This window comes from Grampus griseus (assembly GCF_964374135.1).
Source record: "Grampus griseus genome assembly, chromosome: 6".
In the NCBI taxonomy this organism is placed as follows: Eukaryota; Metazoa; Chordata; class Mammalia; order Artiodactyla; family Delphinidae; genus Grampus; species Grampus griseus.
In genome coordinates, this window is record NC_139000.1 from 6,037,460 (window position 1) to 6,060,440 (window position 22,981).

Here is a 22,981-nt window from a genome sequence, read left to right on the forward strand (position 1 = left end):
AGCTGAGACACAGGCAGCTTCTCTAGTAGGTGTCACTCTTGCCAGTGGGAGCGAGTGGGAGGCAATTAACTAATTTAATGAACAAAAATCACAAAGGAAAGAATTATAAGGGGGGAGGGGGGCGGAGAGACAGCAGGCAGCAGTTGGCAACGCCCTCGGATTACAAACATACGTTCCTGTCACAGAATCTTTATTTTACATGTTTGCATCACAGCAGGAGAACCCGTCCCCTACATCACCCGGATCGGAACCTCCACCCGGCAGATGTTCACATAAACACTCTTCAGTGACCATCAGTGTTTAAAAAAAAAGTACTGAAAACTCCTGCTGCATCCCAATCTAACCTGGAAAGCAAAGAATATTTACAGACATTTTCTCCCCCAAATGAAACTTATTTCTGGATTGGATGTGTCTGAGTTCTTCTGAGGTCACATGACTAGGCAAATCCAATTTACCATCCGCAAAGGCTGCTTAAGGCATCAAGAAGCCCCCTTGTGTGGACAGGATTTTTGGACCCTTTTGTAATAAGTGTCTTAAACACTAAGAAGGCTGACTGCCTGGCCCCCTGACTGGTTTGGCTGCCCACCCCGAAGTCTCAAACCCCGCCCCAAGATAAGCTTGCTGTCTGGGGGCGAGCTATCTCTTCTGTCTCACCTTGACCTTTACTGACTTTATCCGCACTCCTTCCCAAACGGCCCGCCTGCAGACTTCCTGCCAGTAGGTCCCAAAGGTCCTTGACACAACACAACCAAATCCTTGCTCCTGCACCTCCCCGCCCCGCCCCACCGAGTGCTTTCTGCACACAGTCTCTCAGAGGATGTGCGTGTCCATGTCCTAGCAACGAGCCACTGAAAAACATTATATTTCAAGCATAAGCCGTGCAGAGAGGGCAGATGCATCGCCAGGCGACAGAAGGGCCCTGGGGGGAATGTCCGGCTTGCCAATCAGTAACTACATTCCAGGTCGTAGTGACAAGTATTAGCATCAACTCAGGTGGAGCTCTTGTACGACCTCCTCCCAGAAACACCCTAGAGAAAACTGGAGTAAAGGGCAGATCTTCTAGAACGTCTGGTATGGTTTTTGATACACCAAGAGGTATCAAGTTAAAGTCTAACTTAACTTCTTCCGTGGGGAAGAGAAAAGAAAGCAGCAGGCCACAGGCGTCCTGGGCTCAGCGTGTTGGGAATCTGCTGACGGTCAGGCGTGGGTCAGGGGAGCAAGGGTGAGGTGTGGAGTGCAGAGCAGGAGGAGGAGGGGCGAGGATCCGTGTCCTCTGAACGAGCTGCTCGGCAGCAGGAAGCACCAACAGTCCCACTGCTCTACGGGGTGTACAGAGCAGGGCCAATAACCCATCAGACTGTCTCGGTCCTAGAAGCCTCCCTCGAAGGAAATGCTCCAGGATGGCAGAGATGGCCAGAGCCACTCACAATTAAAACTGGCATCTTTGACACTGTTCCTTGGTCGGTACAGACTAAAATAAGACATACATCTCCGTGCAGGGGCAGAAGATCATATACGGTCCAAAGCAGTAATATGTGCTCTTGGGATAAAATTCTTAGCTTGGAAAATACATCCTTCACACAGCTGCTGGGAGAAAATGCTGCAATGCACCACAGGCTTCAGCCCGTATTCCCAGACTGAGCCCATGTGGAACTGATGGGCGAGGGCCAAGGCGAGGAAAGAGAAGGAGATGGGGGGGGAGGGGGAAGGAGGGGGGGAGGAGGGGAGGAAGGGGGGAAGAGGGAGGGGGGAGGAGAGCATCCTGTGGCGAGATCACAATGAGGGAGGGGACGCCTTGCCGAGGCAGCCCCGTGGAGTGCACTTATGAAGAGACTGGTGCCGCCTTGGCTGGCTGGACATGTCCAGGGGAAAAAAAAGCTGGAAATTTTACTCTAAAGTGGTTTCTTGAAAGAAAACTGAACAGACTCAGGCTATGATCTGAGAAACCATCTTTTACACCAAAGCAAGCTTCTCTTTACAAGAGGAGCCAGCAGGAGTATTCAGCGGAGGCACTGCTGCTAAAACGTTAAAGTATTGCGGGACCAAGAAACAGGCTGATGGAGTCTTTCGCCACTGTTAAGAGCCAGGACTAAGAGATCAGTGATTGTTCTTGTGGTCCAAGAAGTAATTTTCTAGCAAAACACACACACTCTATCAAAGGAAAACAGATCTTTTACTTGCTAAAGTTTCACAGCCAGCGGCACCTCCAGTCCACGGCCGGATTCTCAGAGGAAGTACGTATATTTCGCGTAGGCAGAAACGGGGAGCAGCACAAAGCGAAGCTATAAATACCACCGATCGTTCTATGATGTGGACCGATCCTTTCTGCCCAATCCCTGAAATACTGAGAGGGCTTAACCATTCAAACACTGCATCACCGTGAGCCCAAGGGGACTGTGAAAATCAGGCTGCAGGAAGCGGGCTGTCAGCTGGGGAAGCACCTTGGCTTTAGCCCCCCATCAGTCATCTTTACGCAAGAGTAGAGCTGAATGCTGCTTACTGCCATCAAGTCATAGAGAAAGAGAACAGGATGAAGAGCTTAAATAATTTTGGAAAAACTTGAACCACCACCTATTTTCCCAATCTTGGGCTGGGGGTTTGATTTCTCTTGATCAGCGGCCTGCCTTTAAACCTTCTGCCAGTTAAAATATAGGACGTGGGCAGACGACCCGTTTGCTAGGAAGCCTGCGGCCTGCCTTTATTTCTAATCCACTAACTTATCTCATCTGTACCTTCCGGTTCCAGAAGGGTCAGCACTGTAAAACTGCAGCCTCTCAGCCATTCTGCGAGCCTAGAGGTGCCGCGTGGGATTTGAAGACCACCCGGTACCACAGAGAAGCCCAGCCCTCTGGCTCATGCCCTCCTGTGACCGCTGGGGCCCGGGGACCTCAGAGCAGGAAGGCTGAGCAGGGGCCGGTGCCAGCCCACATGCACACCCTCATCTTCATTTACTCGCTTCCCCGCTTCCAGCACATGAAGTGAGGACACCTCTGTGGAGACCCTTTCGTGTGTGTGTGTGTGTGTGTGTGTGTGTGTGTGTGTGTGTGTGTGTGTGTGTGTGTGTGTGTGTGTGTGTGTGTGTGTGTGTGTGTGTGTGTGTGTGTGTGTGTGTGTGTGTGTGTGCGCGCGCGCGTTTCCTCAAACCTTTGGTTCTTGCCAAGAGGTCTACGGCCTAGTCGAGAACATCTGCTTGCAGGACAAACAGCAAACACGTCCCTCGGAGGGAAGCACCAAAGGAAGTTTCGGCCACAGTATGCGACACATCTCTTAATCACTGGGATGGTGTTCACGTCAGGAAAACAAAGTCTGAAAAATACTCCCGTCCTCCCTGCCACTTCCTTCTCCTGTCACACAGCTCCCAGATTACTTAAAAGACAAAAAAAGGCCCTTAGATGAATACTTGGGGCCTATTTCCTCGCTCCTGAAGATGGGAAGACACACGAACCCTTCCCTAAAACATCTGCGGAGAGGTGGGCAGCAGCAGCCTTGGAAGACGCTGGTCTTCCTCCTCACTCAGCCAGGACCGAGCCCCTGTGGAGGTGGCACTGGGCAGAGCACAGAGGGCTCATCGAAGCGCATAGAAAGGACACCTGCTTCCTCACTGGTCATTTAGGAAGTGACAATGGTACAGGAGAGGGAAAATAACTGTTTTCTGAGTAAAGACACTTCAGGTTCCCAAACCGGGCATACTGAGCGGCACCCCTAAATCTTGTGGCTTCTGATCGACCCTTCCAAGTCAGAGGTAAGAGAATAACCACCGGCCACCGTCACCATCCAGCACCCAGGAGGCAGGCCAGGAGGTCGGGGGGGGGGCTCGGGCTCCTGACGCGCGTGGGCACTGGGAGCTACCCCGCCCGGCTGGGACCCCACGCTCCAGGGAGCTTGCCTGATGCAGTGTTTCAGTCCCCATCTCAGGCTCCGGCAGCCAAAGCCTTAGTAGGAAATGAGCGGAAAGCCCTGCTATGCCCTCCGTCACAGGGAACCTTCTGAGCTTGTCCCAATACTCGGATGACTTGGCTACGAGCTGCAGTACTGCTCACCTCAGGCAATCTATCCGTGTTCCTCTCCAAGCTCTGAAAGTTTGGAAGGGAACCTCACTGAGCTTCTGTGAAAGATCTCATCATCCCCACACCCCAGAGTAAACCTGCTAATCACCCTCACCTTCTTCGCATACTTACTCTTGGAATACAGGGACAAGGTCTGCTGCATTCCTCCCTTTAGAAGTCCTACCTGGCTACAGGGAAAGCTTTGTCATGATGACGACGTGCCTTAAGGATCGACATGATCCTTTCTGCCCCCAGCTGCTCCTTAAGGACAAGTCCTTCCCATTTCCCCGTATTCTGATCACACAAAATAGATGCAGCTGCGAGAAGAGAGGGAAGAGAGGGCCGCCAGAGATGGTGCTGCTCTGCGCCGTCGGGGGGACCAGACGTTCAGGGAAATCCTACAGGAGGCGGCTTTTCGAGCTTAAAAACACACTTCGTCCATCCATTAGGTAACACAGAACACACTTCAGTCAAGAGAACCATTTGCCACCACCAGGGCCTTGACTCTGACACCGTAGCCCTCGGACGACTGTCGCTCCTGGTCACTTTCAGAATCCGGGATGAAGGTCTGGGGCGACATTCAGGGTCGGAAATCCTGGGGCACTCTCTTAATACTAAATTGGGTTTTGACTTTGCTTTCTAAAATAACCTGATCTCACTCGTTTTTTGTCCCCAAGACGCAGCGATGCTCACCTCTCCCTTCTTTGTGAGCCCCCGTGCCCCACTCGACATCTGCTCGTTTCCTAAAGCCCCTTCCCGTGCCCTGAACGGCTGCAGACACACCACCACCTACCATGCCCCATCCACCAACACTCCGCTGCTACACACTGGGTCACACTGCACCTACCTGAAGAGTTCCCAATTTAAAATATAGAGATTAAAAACAAGGTCTTCCTTTTACCCTCCTCCTCTCACACCCCCTACCCAGCACTCCCACCTGAAGGAGAATTCTAGCTGCCTATCACCAGCCACAGATCCGGCTCCAGAAAAGAGTGAAAAGTTAGGCTTCCGTGGCAACTGCTCCCAGCCACGTGCTCTGCGGTGTCACCGTCGGGAGGGCCGACCTCTCTCGCCGACCAACAGGACTACGAATAAACCGTTTCCTTTGACAGTGCCGCCTCGGAGCTCCTCCATCACGCGCTGCCTTCCCACTCACCCTGCGGCTCCACCGAGCCGTTGGTCACCTTCTTGACTTTCTTCATATTCTCCATCACCCCTGACGTGGTCACTCTGAATGAGGGAAAAAACGAGGAAAGCCTCAGTCTTAAAGTAAAAGGCCGTCTTCACCACAGCACAGTGGCAGCCAGGGGTAAAGGGTGTTGGCTCTGGAATCAGACACACGTGGGTTCAAATCCTGACCCGCCCTTTACTAGCTGTGTAAGCTTGCCCAAGTCACGTGACCTCCCTGTGCTGCAGGAGGAACACAGTCCCCACTTTCCAAAACTGTCGTGAGGGAGAAACGAGATTCTCTGTCCTGCCCAGTCACTACATACCAGCTGTTATCACAACCAGCATTCATCTCTTTCTTTTTGTCACAAATTTTTATGTTACGTATATACACTAGTCACAATTATGACACCAGTATCTGTATCATAATTAACATTCTGAAAAAAAGCTAATCAGCTGTAGATGTTTACACTAACCAGCCACAGTGGATCATTTCTGAGTCCTGGGACAGAACCACAGGTTTAGAGGAACTTTCTGGGCCCAAAGATTCTTTGACCGTTAGAGACAGAGAGTGACTCACGACATCTCCTGAGAAGGTGGGGGTCTATGAGAAGACAGCCTCTTGCCTCACAAAATGTGAGCTAGACAGATTCTAAGGATCTGGGTATCCATGACACAACTGAGCGGCTCCGTAGCAGGAAACACCAAGCCGATACTGAACTCCACCTGCTAGGCGGAGCACAGGGGATTTTCAGGGCAGCAAAATGACTCTGTATGATTCTATTATATAATGGTGGGCGCACATCTGTCCAAACCCACACAGTGTACAGCACCAGGAGTGAGCCTACTGTAAACTACGGGCTCTGGATGATAATACGTCCATACAGGCTCATCAGTTGTAAGGAACGTACTACTGTGGACAGGGGATGCTGATAATGGAGGCAGCTATGCGTGTGTGGGGCGGGGGCATATGCGAAGTATCTGTACCCTCTGTTCAATTTTGTTCAATGTTATGAACCTAAAACTGTTCTACAAAATAAAGTGTTAGAAACAAACACCCCTGGCCCAGCATCTCCCTAAGGACTCTAGGAAGCAAGGGGGCACCTATGTTCCTCCATCGCGGACCAACAGGAATTTCCTAATCAGTAAAATAAATTCAATCAATCATTCCAACAGACTCTCTCCAAGGACCGTACCTATCCCCCGCACCAATTCCCAAATCTTGCTACTTACAAATGGCGACTCAGTGGCCCTACATGTGACATCTAGAGTTTGTCCAGCTGGACCTAACAGTAGATAAATTATTTTATTTGAGTAAGGAAAGAAAATTTTTTCTCCCTTCTTTCCTGTCACCAGCTGCTGCTGTGACCAAGCCCCAAAGCCATCCAGTCCTCCCCAGAGTTGGGGCTTTTCTCAAACAAGAGTCCTCTGGACTCATGCGTTATCTGTACTTCTGGTAAAGCCAGGACAAAGTATGCTGCAGGTAGGTGGTTCTTGTGGGAACTGAGGGATCCCTGCAGAGGCTGTGGCTGAGTATAAATGCAGCCCCCAGACAAAGGGAACACCAACTGAGAGAACCCAGCATCACTTCCTGCCAGCCGGTGCCCGTCTCGGGCCTGACCTCACCAGGAAGCGCTCACACTTCTCCCAGGAGAAATCCATGCACCCAGGGCAGCTTCTAAAGGGACCTTCTCCAGACTAGGACACGGGCACCACAAGCCTTTCCAGCCCCAGCAGAGCAACCCCTATGCGCCTCCAAACCTGTTGATGTAAGGGAAGAAGTACAACCTCGAGTCTTCCAGAAACACTCCTGGCAACAGCCGGCGGATCGTGTGGCTACTGCCCCAGGTTGAAAAGGACAAGGAGGCGGCCAACCCGCGCGGACGCGGAGGGCAGAGCACAGGCGCCGCGACCCAAGGGCGGCTCGGAGAGCGGGCCTGGGAAAACCTCTGCTCCCTTTCCTTCCCTAAGGAAACACTCCTTGCCAGATGGTGGCCCAACTGAGAAAACAACATTCACTCTGTCAGGCTGGGCCTGGGGCAAGGACAGAGAGCTGGAACTGGTGCTCCCAGGGAGCCCACTGCCCAGCAGAAGGGACGGTCTTCCAGACGGACACGCAGAGCCACTTCACACAGACAGGATGGGGGTGCCAGGGTGCAGGTGTGACGACGGCTTGGGGTGAGAAGAGTCACCTCCTGTGTTGAAAGACAGGAGCAGCAGCGAGATGGAGGAGAGGGGGGAGGGCAGGGGAGTTTCTGAAAAGAAATCTAAAAAGAAAAGGCTTGGAGGAAACACAAGAAAGCTCCCCGACAGTCAGGGAGTGCTAAGAAGCTGCTGGTGAAGGCACGTGGCAGGAGAGTCGAGGATGGGCACGTGGGGGGCTGTGGACGGCCTTCCGTGCCGTGTCACCGGGGTGGGCGTGACACTTATACCTGGGTTCTCGGGCCTGGCTCCAGCAGGATCCAGGGGAGTCAAAAAAGCACAGAGACACCTGAACCCCCAACATTCAGAATCTAGTCTCCGGGGAGGAGCCAGGGTATCCTCTTGAAAAACAGTCTACAGGTGATTCGGGTAGCTGAGGAGAATGGACGGGAAGGGAAGAAGATGGGAGGTGAGGACATCGGCCACACGAGGGCAGGGCACCAGGATAAAGTGGGGAGAGGGCGGGAGACACGACGTTAAGCCTCCAAGAAGTGGTCACTCACCCCACACAGGCCGAGGGAGAGGGAGGCATTTAGGCCAAGACCCATATTCTGCTGACAGCGACTGGGTGGATGCCGAAGCCCACAGGGTATGCAGGGGAGAGGCAAGCTTGGGGTGACAGGTGGACAGAGGGGCCCGAAGCTCAGGACAGGCAAGGGGGCTGGAGCTGGAGACTGCGGAGCGGTGAGTGAGCGGAGTGGAGGCGCCCCGGCTGCGGGGTGAGGGGTGCGTGGGCACAGAAGGGCGGCACGGGCGGAGCCAGCGATGATGGGGTGTGGTGTGAGGCTGGACGGGCGCTGTGCCCTGGCTCCCCAGTGAAGCCTCTGGGAAGTGAGAGGGGTGCCAGCTGGAGGAGACGGAGGAGGAGACCGTGGTCAGACTGACGCCCAGGAGCCTCCCGGGCAGGAGGCGGCGCTTTGGCAACTTCACAGCTCCACGCACACCCCCCTGCACGCCCTGGTTTCAGTACAAACACTGAATGGGGACAAAGAGCCGCAGAGCCGTCCTCGGAGCAGCGCCCCGCACTACACACAACCTGCGCAGAGGCCCTCCGTGTGGCGCAGAAAGACACCGGACAAAGCTCAGGTCGAGCACCGAGCAGCGGTGACGTTCAGTCTAAACTCAAACCCCAGGGATGCGAATGCAGGCGCAGCCCCTGGAGCCGCCCAGGCGGGGAGAGCCCGGTCCCCAGAGGGCAAGGCCTGCCCTTCCTGCCTCTGCCCATCCCAGCCCTGCCTGACCTCTCGCCCTCTGCTGAGATGCCTTTCTGTGGCTCCAGACACACACCTCTATCGCAGCGCCGTCTACACTCTGTCATGCTGGTCCCGCAGGAGACTGGGGGATTCGGCACCGGCTGCTGTCCGGAACCACCTGTAGGGCTGACAGAGCGCTCATACCAGCGCGAGTAGACTCGGTGCCCGGGCCAAGCCAGCCTCTCTGGCTGCCAAGTCCCACGCTGCTTCCAGCAGAAGCTGTCCTGCCCTCAGGGCCTGCTCAACTTTTTTGAGCCGAGGTGGCCACTCCTGACTTCAAGAGGACACTGGCCCCAGGGTCAGCAGCTCCTGAGCCGGTCTGAGGCAAGACGCCACAGTGCTAAGCCGACAGAGGGGCTCCCAGGGGGATGGGTCCAGGGGAGCGTGGAGGATAGAGAAGACAGTGGAGCAGAGAGGTGCCCAGAGGAGGGGGGCTCCAGCGGAGATGGGGGGAGCGGACGGACCCAGCTGCCTCCCGCTTTCCTTCTACCCCTATGTGGTGACCTCTCTTTTCCTTGTAGAGGCCTGAGTCTCATGTTTGCAACCAACAGGGCCCTAATGAATACGGGAAAGATGAGAAAGGGGGCTTCAGGTCCCCACTGCTCCTTCTGCCACACGAGACTGCCGTCAACTGTGGCCCAAGTGGCACACGGATGCATCTGTTTCTGTAACCAAACTAAATCTAAATGCTAACCATCTCTGGACTTGAAATGTGGAGAGGCTTGGTTAAGAGACAATTCTATTAGTCTCCAACCTCTGTTTCTACATTTGCTGGTTACCCACTTGCACGAGTGCAGGAAGTAGTAAAAGGTTACCGGCACTCGGGAAGGGGAGCTCCAGAGACACAGCTTCTGGAACCCAAACCAGATCTCTTCTCACTCCCGCTTCTCAAGATGGCAGAAATAATTCAGACCATCAAGGATACGCATAGCACGTGCGGTGGCTAAAAGTCTGATAACTGAAATTACATCCAATACTTAACTTGCTGATTTTGTTATGATAAATTCTGTTACCAAAATCAGTAAGCCACTTTGAGCTTGAGTCCAAAGAGAGATGTCAAAAGGAACAGAAAGAGAAAAAGATGGAAAGTCAGCATTACTTCCGAAGGCGCCCTCATTCCCCCAGGCCCAGGGGGCGCAGCTGCCCGGACTGCATGCAGGCCTAGGCTGGAGGCAGGGAGGACGCACTACCCTGGGCCAGACTCACTTCCCAATGCACCGCCCTCCCGCAGCTCAGCTTCAGACAGAGGAGGTAAGAAGAGGTGAATGAGAAGCTACCCAGAACCTCAGTCAGCAAGGTCACTGCGTGGCCCAGGTCAGAGTTCTGGTGCAGAGGGCATATTAGGAAGGGTGTGAATTCGTCTTAGGTGTGCGAGGCATAAACATTATTACTGATACTTTGCACAAAGAGGTGCTTAATGTCCTGGGTGGGGATCAGACCTAGTGCCCTCCTTCAGGAAACACCCTCCAGTGTGCATGACAGAGCACTCAAGACCTTCTAGAAAATACAGGCAAGGCTGTGCTGGTCTCTGGTTTGGGTTATTTCTGGAGGATTTAAGAAGGGCCCTCCAGGAACAGAACTTCCGAGCAGAAGAGGGAGATGACAGTCCGGGCTCGGCGGTCCCAGAAGCTGCTGAGCCTTGCCCCTCACCTGCGGCTGAAGCCTCCCCCTCAGGCCTCTTCTGCTGTCACATCATATAACTTCACAGAACTTTCCCAACAGTCGAGTTCTCAGCTAAAGAGAAACCCCAGTACAACTGCCTTGCTGACTGAAAGGCACCTGGCCTCAGCTGGCTCCTCAACTTGTCTTTCACAGGCTCATCGGGGCTGGTGCTCCCGGGAAACACCACCACCACTCCTGTAAGCAAACCTTCATTTGGGCCGACTCCCTCTCTAGGCTGGTACATGTGCAGCCCTCCCGTCACAGAAGAGACGCTCACTTCACCATTACGGGAGGGCCCACACTCAGCCAACCCCGGAGAACAGAGCACAGAGCGCTCTTCCCCGGTAACAGGAGAAGAAGCTGAGGCAACCCAAGGGTCAACCTTGGCTCAAACTGCCCACCCTCCCCAAATCTTGCCAGAAGAAAGAAACACACTCCCCCTAGTCTCCAGCGGACTGCTGGTCTGTCTTCTTCCCTTTTCCTCCCCTGATTTTAACACACACACAGGCCCTCTTGCGTTTTCGTTACCACTACCACCAAATACTGTCAGAGAGAAATAAAAACCAAAACAAATTTTTAAAATTTTGCCAATGAGACAAACATACCTTAACAAAGCATCTGCGCTTCTAGATGCAATGGCTGACGGAAAGGATGTGGGGAACAGGAACGCCTGCCTTGCTGGGGAGAACGTCAACTGACCACACTTCAGTCAAGCGGAAGATGCTAGGACCCAGCCATTCAGCTTCTCGCTATGACCCCAGAGCAACCCTGCTTCAAACGGTTACAGAATGCTGAGCTACAGGGCTCCCCGCAGGGGAAAGGAAAAATACACCACGTCTCAGGTTACTTCCCAAAGCTGCTGCTTACCAGATGGACTCTATTTTTTAATTTTTTTACTAACAGCTTAAGTATTTTAATTGTTTCCAACTAAGCTTGTTCATTATAAATATATAATAAAAATGTACAAAGAATAACGTTGCACTTTTTGGTTAGATTTAAGTCAAAGGCATTCATCAATAAGGAATCTTCGGATGTGAATATTCCAGAAATTTCTCTAAGCCATCTGATGAGGAAATTGTCTCTGAATATTACCTTACTTTGGAAGGTATTGGCGGACATTTAAATTGAACTCAGACTTCTTCAAAATAAACCTTAATTTAAAAAAACCATTCTGGCCTGAGCGTCTGGCTTCCAATCTGCCTGAATCTCAGTGCTGCCTGAGATCCTTCCCTTCGGGACACTGATAGTTCTAGGAAAACCCTCAACTACCAGGAGCCACTAAAAATAAAATAGGCCACTTGGATGATCACAAAGGTTTGAGAGACAACCAAGAGTCAGGGCAGGGTTGAAGGAGGAGGCTCATCTCCTCCATGAGGCCCCTCCTTCAAGATTGGGAGAGGGGGCTGTTTATCTAATGCATAGACACCAACACAGAGTCGAGCAAAATGAAGAAATCGAAGACTATGTTCCAAACAAAAGAAAAGACAGAACCTCAGAAAAAGCCCCTAATGAAATGGAGAATTGACTAGAAAGCTTTTCTGAAAACTAAAATGACTAGTTTAAACAACCTGTATATGAACGTGAAGCATGAAAACAAACTTACACAATGAGAGCCCTAACGGAAGGAATGGCTACCTTGATTTAAGGCAGCCTGGGAGCACGTCTTAAAAAGCAGTTATGCAAGATGATTAAGTTCCATATATATGCTGTAAAACACTGTGGCTATAATTAGCAACACTGTATTATACACTTAAACATTTATTAAGAGGCCACGTGGCTGACAGGGTCTTGGTGCTCCAGCTGGGTGTCAGGCCTGTGCCTCTGAGGTGGGAGAGCCGAGTTCAAGACATTGGTCCACCAGAGACCTCCTGGCTCCATGTAATATCAAACAGGAAAAGCTCTCCCAGAGATCTCCATCTCAATGCTAAGACCCAGCTCCACTCAACGACCAGCAAGCTACAGTGCTGGACACCCTATGCCAAACAACTAGCAAGACAGGAACACACCCCACCCATTAGCAGAGAGGCTGCCTAAAATCATAATAAGGTCAGACACCCCAAAACACACCACTGGACGCAGACCTGCACACCAGAAAGACAAGATCCAGCCTCATCCACCAGAACACAGGCACCAGTCCCCTCTACCATGAAGCCTACACAAACCCCTGAACCAACCCCTTAGCCATTGGGAGGAGACACCAAAAACAACAGGAACTATGAACCTGCAGCCTGCGAAAAAGAGACCCCAAACACAGTAAGTTAAGGAAAATGAGAAGACAGAGAAACACACAGCAGATGAAGGAGCAAGGCAAAAACCCACCAGACCTAACAAATGAACACGAAGTAGGCAGTCTACCTGAAAAAGAATTCAGAGTAATGATAGTAAAGATGATCCAAAATCTTGGAAACAGAATGGAGAAAATACAAGAAACGTTTAACAATGACCTAGAAGAACTAAAGAGCAAACAAACAATGATGAACAACACAATAAATGAAATTAAAAATTCTCTAGAAGGAATCAATAGCAGAATAACTGAGACAGAAGAACGGATAAGTGACCTGGAAGATAAAATAGTGGAAATAACTACTGCAGAGTAGAATAAAGAAAAAGGAATGAAGAGAATTGAGAACAATCTCAGAGACCTCTGGGACAACACTAAACGCACCAACATTCGAATTACAGGGGTTGCAGAAGAAGAGAAAAAAAAAGGGACTGAGAAAATATTTGAAGAGATTATAGTTGAAAACTTCCCTAATATGGGAAAGGAAATGGTCAATCAAGTCCAGGAAGCACAGAGAGTCCCATACAGGATAAATCCAAGGAGAAACAGGCCAAGACACATTTTAATCACACTATCAAAAATTAAATACAAAGAAAAAATATTAAAAGCAGCAAGGGAAAAACAACAAATAATATACAAGGGAATCCCCATAAGGTTAACAGCTGATCTTTCAGCAGAAACTCTGCAAGCCAGAAGGGAGTGGCAGGACATATCTAAAGTGATGAAAGGGAAAAACCTACAACCAATATTACTCTACCAAGCAAGGATCTCATTCAGATTCAATAGAGAAATTAAAAACTATACAGACAAGCAAAAGCTAAGAGAATTCAGCACCACCAAACAAGCTTTACAATGAATGCTAAAGGAACTTCTCTAGGCAGGAAACACAAGAGAAGGAAAAGACCTACAATAACAAACCCAAAACAATTAAGAAAATGGTAATAGGAACATACATATCGATAATTACCTGAAATGTAAATGGATTAATTGCTCCAACCAAAAGACACAGACTGGCTGAATGGAGACAAAAACAAGACCCGTATATGTGCTGTCTACAAGAGACCCACTTCAGACCTAGGGACACATACAGACTGAAAGTGAGGGGATGGAAAAAGATAATCCATGCAAATGGAAATCAAAAGAAAGCTAGAGTAGCAATTCTTATATCAGACAGAATAGACTTTAAAATAGACTATGGGCTTCCTGGTGGCACAGTGGTTGAGAGTCTGCCTGCTGATGCAGGGGACACAGGTTTGTGCCCTGGTCTGGGAAGATCCCACATGCCGCGGAGCGGCTGGGCCCGTGAGCCATGGCCGCTGAGCCTGCGCGTCCAGAGCCTGTGCTCCGCAACGGGAGAGGCCACAACATTGAGAGGTCCGCGTACCGCAAAAAAATAAAAATAAAATAAAGACTATTACAAGAGACAAAGAAGGACACTACATAATGATCAAGGGATCAAACCAAGAAGAAGATGTAACAACTGTAAATATTTATGCACCTAACAATGGAGCACCGCAACACATAAGGCAAATGCTAACAGCCATAAAAGGGGAAATTGACAGTAACACAATAGTAGGGGACTTTAACACCCCACTTTCACCAAGGGACAGATTATCCAAAATGAAAATAAGGAAACACAAGCTTTAAAAGATACATTAAACAAGATAGACTTAATTGATATTTATAGGACATTCCAACGAAAAACAACAGAATACACTTTCTTCCCAAGTGCTCATGGGACACTCTCCAGGACAGATCATATCTTGGGTCACAAATCAAGCCTTGGTAAATTTAAGAAAACTGAAATCTTATCAAGCAGCTTTTCCAACCACACTGCTATGAGACAAGATATCAATTACAGGAAAAGATCTGTAAAAAACAGAAACACATGGAGGTTAAATAACCAAGAGATCACTGAAGAAATCAAAGAGGAAATGAAAAAATACCTAGAAACAAATGACAATGAAAACACGACAACCCAAAACCTATGGGATGCAGCAAAAGCAGTTCTAAGAGGGAAGTTAGCAATACAATCCTACCTCAAGAAACAAGAAACATCTCAAATACACAACCAAACCTTACACCTAAAGCAATTACAGAAAGAAGAACCAAAAAACCCCAAAGTAAGCAGAAGGAGAGAAATCATAAAGATCAGATCAGAAATAAATGAAAAAGAAATGAAGGAAACAATAGCAAAGATCAATAAAACTAAAAGCTGGTTCTTTGAGAAGATAAACAAAATTGATAAACCATTAGCCAGACTCATCAAGAAAAAAAGAGAGAAGACTCAAATCAAAAGAAATAGAAATGAAAAAGAAGTAACAACTGACACTGCAGAAATACAAATGATCATGAGAGATTACTGCAAGCAACTATATGTCAATAAAATGGACAATCTGGAAGAAATGGACAAATTCTTAGAAATGCACAACCTTCCGAGACTGAACCAGGAAGAAATAGAAAATATAAACAGACCTATCACTAGCAATGAAATTGGGACTGTCATTAAAAATCTTCCAACAAACGAAAGTCCAGGACCAGAAGGCTTCACAGGCGAATTCTATCAAACATTTAGACAAGAGCTAACACCTATCCTTCTCAAACTCTTCCAAAATATAGCAGAGGGAGGAACACTCCCAAACTCATTCTATGAGGCCACCATCACCCTGACACCAAAACCAGACAAAGATGTCACAAAGAAAGAAAACTACAGGCCAATATCACTGATGAACATAGATGCAGAAATACTCAACAAAATACTAGGAAACAGAATCCAACAGCACATTAAAAGGATCATACACTCGATCCTCATGATCAAGTGGGGTTTATCCCAGGAATGCAGGGATTCTTCAATATATGCAAACCTATCAATGTGACACACCATATTAACAAACAGAAGGAGAAAAACCATATGATCATCTCAATAGATGCAGAGAAAGCGTTCAACAAAATTCAACCCCATTTATGATAAAAACCCTCCAGAAAGCAGGCATAGAGGGAACTTACCTCAACATAATAAAGGCCATATATGACAAACCCACAGCCAACATTGGTCTCAATGGTGAAAAACTGAAACCATTTCCACTAAGATCAGGAACAAGACAAGGCTGTCCACTCTCACCACTATTACTCAACATAGTTTTGGAAGTTTTAGTCACAGCAATCAGAAAATAAAAAGAAGTAAAAGGAATCCCAATCGGAAAAGAAGTAAAACTGTCACTGTTTGTAGATGACGTGATACTATACATAGAGCATCCTAAAGATGCTACCAGAAAACTACTAGAGCTAATCAATGAATTTGGTAAAGTAGCAGGATACAAAATTAATGCACAGAAAATCTCTTGCATTCCTATCCACTAATGATGAAAAATCTGAAAGAGAAATTAAGAAAACACTCCCATTTACCACTGCAACAAAAAGAATAAAATACCTAGGAATAAGCCTACCTAAGGAGACAAAAGACCTGTATGCAGAAAACTGTAATACACTGATGAAAGAAATTAAATTGGGAGATTGGGATTGATATATATACACTAATATGTATAAAATGGATAACTAATAAGAACCTGCTGTATAAAAAAATAAATAAAATTCAAAAAAAACACCATATGTAAAAAAAAAAAGAAATGAAAGATTATACAAACAGATGGAGAGATATACCATGTTCTTGGACCGGAAGAATCTACATTGTGAAAATGACTATATTACCCAAAGCAATCTACAGATTCAATGCAATTCCTATCAAACTACCAACGGCATTTTTCACAGAAATAGAATAAAAAGTTTCACAATTTGTATGGAAACACAAAAGAGCCCAAAGAGCCAAAGCAATCTTGAGAAAGAAAAACGGAGCAGGAGGAATCAGGCTCCCTGACTTCAGACTATACTACAAAGCTACAGTAATCAAGACAGTATGGTACTGGCACAAAAACAGAAACATAGATCAATCAAACAGGATAGAAAGCCCAGAGATAAACCCATGCACATATGGTCATCTTATTTTTGATAAAGGAGGCAAAAATATACAATGGAGAAAAGACAGCCTCTTCAATAAGTGGTGCTGGGAAAACTGGACAGCTACATGTAAAAGAATGAAATTGGAGCACTCTCTAACACCATACACAAAAATAAACTCAAAATGGATTAAAGACCTAAATGTAATGCCAGAAACTATCAAACTCTTAGAGGGAAATATAGGGAGAACACTCCATGACATAAATCACAGCAAGATCCTTTTTGACCCACCTCCTAGAGAAATGGAAATAAAAACAAAAATAAACAAATGGGACCTAATGAAACTTCAAAGCTTTTGCACAGCAAAGGAAACCATAAACAAGACCGAAAGACAACCCTCAGAATGGGAGAAAATATTTGCAAATGAAGCAACTGACAAAGGATTAATCTCCAAAATTTACAAGCAGCTCATGCAGCTCAATATCAATAAAACAAACAGCCCAATCCAAAACTGGGCAGAAGACCTAAATAGACATTTCTCCAAAGAAGATATACAGATTGCCAAGAAACACATGAAAGGATGCTCAACATGACTAATCATTAGAGAAATGCAAATCAAAACTACAATGAGGGGCTTCCCTGGCGGGCGCAGTGGTTGAAAGTCTGCATGCCAATGAAGGGAACAACGGGTTCGTGCCCCGGTCTGGGAAGATCCCACATGCCGTGGAGCGGCTGGGCCTGTGAGCCATGGCCGCTGAGCCTGCGCGTCCGGAGCATGTGCTCCGCAATGGGAGAGGCTGCAACAGTGAGAGGCCCGCGTACCGGAAAAAAAAAAAAAAAAAAAAAGAGGGACAACCTCTGGAGCAACAAACTGCGGAGAGTAGCTGCTCCAGTTCATACCACACTGCTCTTAGTTACGTGAGGGGCGAGGGAGGGAAGGGAAAAAAGGAGATTCTTACACAGATTCCATTTCCAAGTCATCTTCTTCCTGAGAAAGTTGTAGGTAGGGGTTATCTGAAGCTGGACGGAACTTATACCCCGTTAGAACAAAGAACACCAGCGTGGCCATTTCATCCAGGAGCTGCAAATTTTAAAACCACCCCCAAATAAAGGGATTAGAATATTGTTCTTCAGAAAGCAGTGGAACTAAACAAACTGACCCCCTCCCCCCGACCACTCGCCGTTCAGTCACTCAAATGCCAGAGCTGACCGCTGGGGAGCATTTTCCTTAGAGGATTTGCTGAAGCCTTAGCTAGGAGCATTCTGCCCAGAGATGATATTTGAGACTCCTTGCTTTAAGTGTCTTCATTGGCATCTTTTAAGAGCTCATTACATACATACATTTTCCTACAGTGTCTAAAGCACCAAGTGAGAGCCTCCAGAAAAAAGTCTCGAAATCATATGGTGGCTACCCTAGTAGTTAAACTAGTTCTAGTATATTGCAAAGATATTTTGTTATTGAAATAGTAATAATGGGCAAGAAAAAGGGAGGTCTGGATTCCAAGCTATTCTAAGCCCTATAACTGGCTTCATCTAGATTTTAATTATACAGGGCAAGTCTTTCTCGGCCTGAGGCTTTTCTCTGCAAAAACTTTTAAAATTGAAAACTAAAATCAATAATGCAATTACTTCCAGATTTCTCATGTAATCCAGCAGCTTTCCTGGACAAACATATCGTCTTAATTGCAGACCGGAAGAGACAAAAGGTCTTAGTGGCCACTGCCAAATAAATTAGTAACGATCCTAAGTTACACCCTAAGACTTCATCCTCAGACACAAATTCTCTGGCACTGTCCCCTGTGAGCAGCATACCTGGTAGAGCCACTTCCACTGGAACGGAACAGCAAGTTTGAGGAGAAATGCAATAATCCTGGTGAAGTATATGTAACATACGATCTATATGAGGAGCAAAGAAAACAAGAAATAAAATCAACATAGAAATTATGGCACCCCTTTCTTCCAATGACCTGCTTTCACAAATTAACTATAAAAGAGAAAACAGAATTACCTGAAGATCATTTGACACTTACAGTGCTAATTAATAAACATGGCAGAGAGACAGATGCTCTGCTAGTTACACTAGAAAGGATTTCTTCTTTTTCTCTAGGTGACCAAGATATTGACTGATCACAGTCACACCCACTGGGAGGACACTTTGCTGTAGTTGCTCTTAATTCCTGAGTAACCCCTTCGTCGCCTAATTCTCATACATAACCCACTGATTTCAAGCCCCAAAGGGTAATAGTTTTTTATTCCCAGGATTTGAGAAATATTTTCCAGCAGTAATAGCGAAATAAAGCCACACAGGGAAAATACTGATTTTTAGTCTCTTCAGCAGATGCTGCAAATGTTTGAGGTCCACGCTCAGAGGAAGTACCAATAATCCTAAGCATTCTAGTAAGAGAGGACGTGAAAAGGATTCAACATGCTGACCCCTCGAGAGTGGACGGCTCACTGGGACCGCACCCAGGGCAGACAGGCTTGCAGGGGACTGTGCAAAGTGACAGTCAATGCCAAAACCACAGATGAAGATGACTCAGAAGCTTTCGTTTACTAGTACGGAAGCAAATTCTAGAAGAAATCTATACCTTATATAGTCCAGGAAATTATGACTCTAATAACTTATAGTAAGTCCTGCCTTTGGTGCTACGTTTATATGGACTTTTCATGTTCATTCCAGTCCTGTTTGTAGATATGATCCCATTTTTGTAAATGAATTTTTTAAAAAGCAAGTCAAAGGAACAGCTATGCGTGGCATATGCCTAGAAAGGAATCTAGCAAAATAACCACTGAACTGTTAACCATAATACCTGGGGGAGGAGGAAGAAAAGGGGAAGGGGTATAGAAGGTCGGGGTCATAAGGGGCTTTTGCTGTGTTCCTATAATCCTGCATTTTAAAAATATCAAGCATGTATTAATTTTCTGAGTATTTGAAGCCAAATTTAAAACTAAAATTTAAGAAGAAGTAACTCAGATATTTAATTTCCCACGTCCACGGCCCCCATCTGGTTTTGTAAACGAAGCCCACACGCAGCTCCAGGCAGCACTTCCTGTGCTTTTACCAGTGTTTTGGAAGTTCACTAGCTCTACTCCATGAATTGACCTCACTTACAAATTTAGGAATTTTTTACTCACCAAGACGTAGTAATGTCTGAAAAGTTTCAGCTTTGCCAAGTTAATGGCAGCTGGGGAGAAGAAAGGAACAAAATGAGAGGCTACTTCTTTTCTCATTCTTAAAGCCCATCATATTCAGGTACCCTCTCAGTCAAGAGGCCAAGTCTAATGCACATGGGTACCGCCCAAGGGGTCGGGGGCACATCTGTATTTCTGGAAATGCAGTTTGGCAGGGTCTCCCCCAGTCACCAGGAAGAATTTGGGAGCTGTGGCGGCGACATGCTGGGACTCCCAGCTCCAGTAAACCAGTGCACCTCCCCACTCCACGTTCCGAAGCTTTAAACAGCCACGCTGAGAATACAGTGACACCACAGAAATCAGCAGACACTACCAATCAGGACTCTTCCCCCGCCACCCCCAAAGCCATCATTAAACATTTCAGCTCTGCCACTGTGGCTACAGGGCTGCACCCCCCAATAGGACCAGTCCCAGGTGGGTCCCTGAGCCCCATCCAGGGGAGCCTCCAGCTAACTGAGGGTATAAATTCAATTAACCCATGGGTGCGTCTTGCAAATTTCACTTAGGTTTTCACTAAGTGTCTTGTAACAGAGCCCTTGAAATACAACCTCCCCAGCTTTGCCCTACCTTCAAGATTGCTCAAGGTCAGGGAGCCAGGACAGCTAGCTTCCTGCCACCGCCAATGGCCATGAAATATTGATGACCACAGAGGGTAGCCTGGCTCCCTCCCCGACTGGCAATCCTTTCATTCATCATAAACCTCCCTGCAGGAGGCAAATTAATTTTGCTCAGTAACATTTAATTAGTGGTTCCCTTTAGGAATGGAACTGTGGGTGGTGAAGGAGCGACTTCCTTCTGTCTCCCTCCTCTGCCTCATGATTAGTCGGGGGGCAGTCAAGCTTAGGATTCCTGGAATCCTGAATTAATCTTCAAGGTGATTATCAACTAACAGTATCTGCAAGAATCCGCTCTGAGAAACCGAGTGTGTCAATGAGAGGAGGTTCAGAAAATCTGAGGAATTCTAACTCCCCAAATCGAGAGGCTATAATACCCACATACAGAGCTGTGATGGACTCGTGCACTCAGGTAACACCTGAAGAAGCTAAATGAAGCAGGCAGATCGGCAACAGCTTTCTTATCTAGCAACCCGTCTGGCAGTCTTGCTATTTTTTAAATTATATCTCTCTGGTTCTCCGTCCTTCTTCATCTACTCTGACTCTGGGCCAGGCCCCTGGATGCAGCAGTGACCACGGCGCCTGCCCCAGGGGTGGCTGCCATCCCTTAGGGAAGGAGAGGCACTGGATCACTGGCCATCCACTCACAATGCTAAGCGCACAGAGTACTGGGCGGTGCGGGTGTGGGGTCAGGTTCTCCTCCCCGCCTGGGGGACAGGAGAGGCTTCACGAGGTCAAGATGTTAAAACAGAAGTGTCGGATAACTACGTCACCAGATTTCAAACTCTGCACGTTTGCATGAACCAGCGTTCCTTCTGTGTTCCTCTCTGCGTGCGAGTCTCTGCTCACACTGGCGGCAGTCAGCGACATGGCCAGCTGCTCCTGCACTCTGCCCCATAAAACCAGGTGGCCTACGAGAACTGGGCCCCTTCCAAACAAGCAAATCAGTCTTGAATTTGGACGTTCAATCCTCTTCTTTGTGAATAACTGACAAAAAACAGCACCAACAACCAGACCATTTAGACAATAAAAATGCTTTCCAAGTCTCTTCTGAATTTTGCTTGCTGAAATAAATCCTGGCAAATGAATCTCCTGCCTTTGCTTCAACAAGGAACATCAGCCCAACAGAGAGAAGCAGCATGTTTCTATTCCTGGATTTCATGGTGCTGTGCTGGGATATGCATGGTTGCCATGGCCACGCCCAACTGAAGGGCTCCCAACTCAGACTAAGGGGATAGGGAGGAAAGACAGGATTCCCAAAGGAAGTGGTGTCCAAGCAGAGGCCTGACGGGGGCTCAGGAGGGAGCGAGAGTGGAGAGGCCGAGCAGAGAGAACGTTGGGGAAGAGCAGATACCAAGGTTTGGAGATGCTGGTATCACGTCTCGGTGCAGAGAAAGCAGCTCAGCGCAGCTGGACTGCGGAGAGGCTAGGGACACGGCTGGGCTGAGGACAAAGCCCCAAACTCAGTCAGACGCAGACCACGAGCTGCTCTCCTCGTTGATGCCAAGGCCCCAGGGAGCCTCTGAAGCATCTCAAGCAGGGCAAAGCCTGAATCACATCTACATTTTGGAATAATCTCTCTGGAGAAAAGATGGAAGAGTCAAGAATAAGAGTCCAGGGGCTTCCCCGGCGGTCCAGTGGTTAGGACTCGGAAGTGCCGAGGGCCAGGGCCCAATCCCTGGTCGCGGAACTAAGATCCCACAAGCTGTGCAGTGTGGCCACAAAAAAAAAAAAGAAGAATGAGAGCCCCACTAAGGTCAAAAACCCTGAATTTGACACCTCATTGTAGTTTTGATTTGCATTTCTCTAATGATTAGTGATGTTGAGCATCCTTTCATGTGTTTGTTGCCAGTCTGTGTATCTTCTTTGGAGAAATGTCTATTTAGGTCTTCTGCCCATTTTTGGATCGGGTTGTTTGTTTTTTTGTTATTGAGCTGCATGAGCTGCTTGTAAATTTTGGAGATTAATCCTTTGTCAGTTGCTTCATTTGCAAATATTTTCTCCCATTCTGAGGGTTGTCTTTCGGTCTTGTTTATGGTTTCCTTTGCTGTGCAAAAGCTTTGAAGTTTCATTAGGTCCCATTTGTTTATTTTTGTTTTTATTTCCATTTCTCTAGGAGGTGGGTCAAAAAGGATCTTGCTGTGATGTATGTCACAGACTGTTCTGCCTATGTTTTCCTCTAAGAGTTTGATAGTGTCTGGCCTTACATTTAGGTCTTTAATCCATTTTGAGCTTATTTTTGTGTATGGTGTTAGGGAGTGATCTAATCTCATACTTTTATATGTACCTGTCCAGTTTTCCCAGCACCACTTACTGAAGAGGCTGTCCTTTCTCCACTGTACATTCCTGCCTGAATGGCCATCATCAAAAAATCTAGAAACAATAAACGCTGGAGAGGGTGTGGAGAAAAGGGAACACTCTTGCACTGCTGGTGGGAATGTGAATTGGTACAGCCACTATGGAGAACAGTATGGAGGTTCCTTGAAAAACTACAAATAGAACTACCATATGACCCAGCAATCCCACTACTGGGCATATACCCTGAGAAAACCATAATTCAAAAAGAGTCATGAACCAAAATGTTCATTGCAGCTCTATTTACAATAGCCC

At 47.6% G+C, this 22,981-nt stretch overlaps 1 protein-coding gene across 1 annotated transcript in view; it reads right to left on the reverse strand.

Annotated features, from left to right (window-relative positions):
- Positions 1-118: 118 nt before the first annotated feature.
- GPR107 (G protein-coupled receptor 107) overlaps positions 119-22,981 on the reverse strand; it is a 75,452-nt gene continuing 52,589 nt past the window's right edge. Inside the window, exons 15-18 of the mRNA XM_082656014.1 lie at positions 19,701-19,750; positions 18,378-18,461; positions 17,525-17,646; positions 119-5,276 (exon numbers count right to left, since the gene is read on the reverse strand). Of these exons, the coding sequence (XP_082512140.1) occupies positions 5,180-5,276; positions 17,525-17,646; positions 18,378-18,461; positions 19,701-19,750 (353 nt within the window). The 3' untranslated portion in view covers positions 119-5,179. The remainder of the gene's footprint in view (positions 5,277-17,524; positions 17,647-18,377; positions 18,462-19,700; positions 19,751-22,981) is intronic.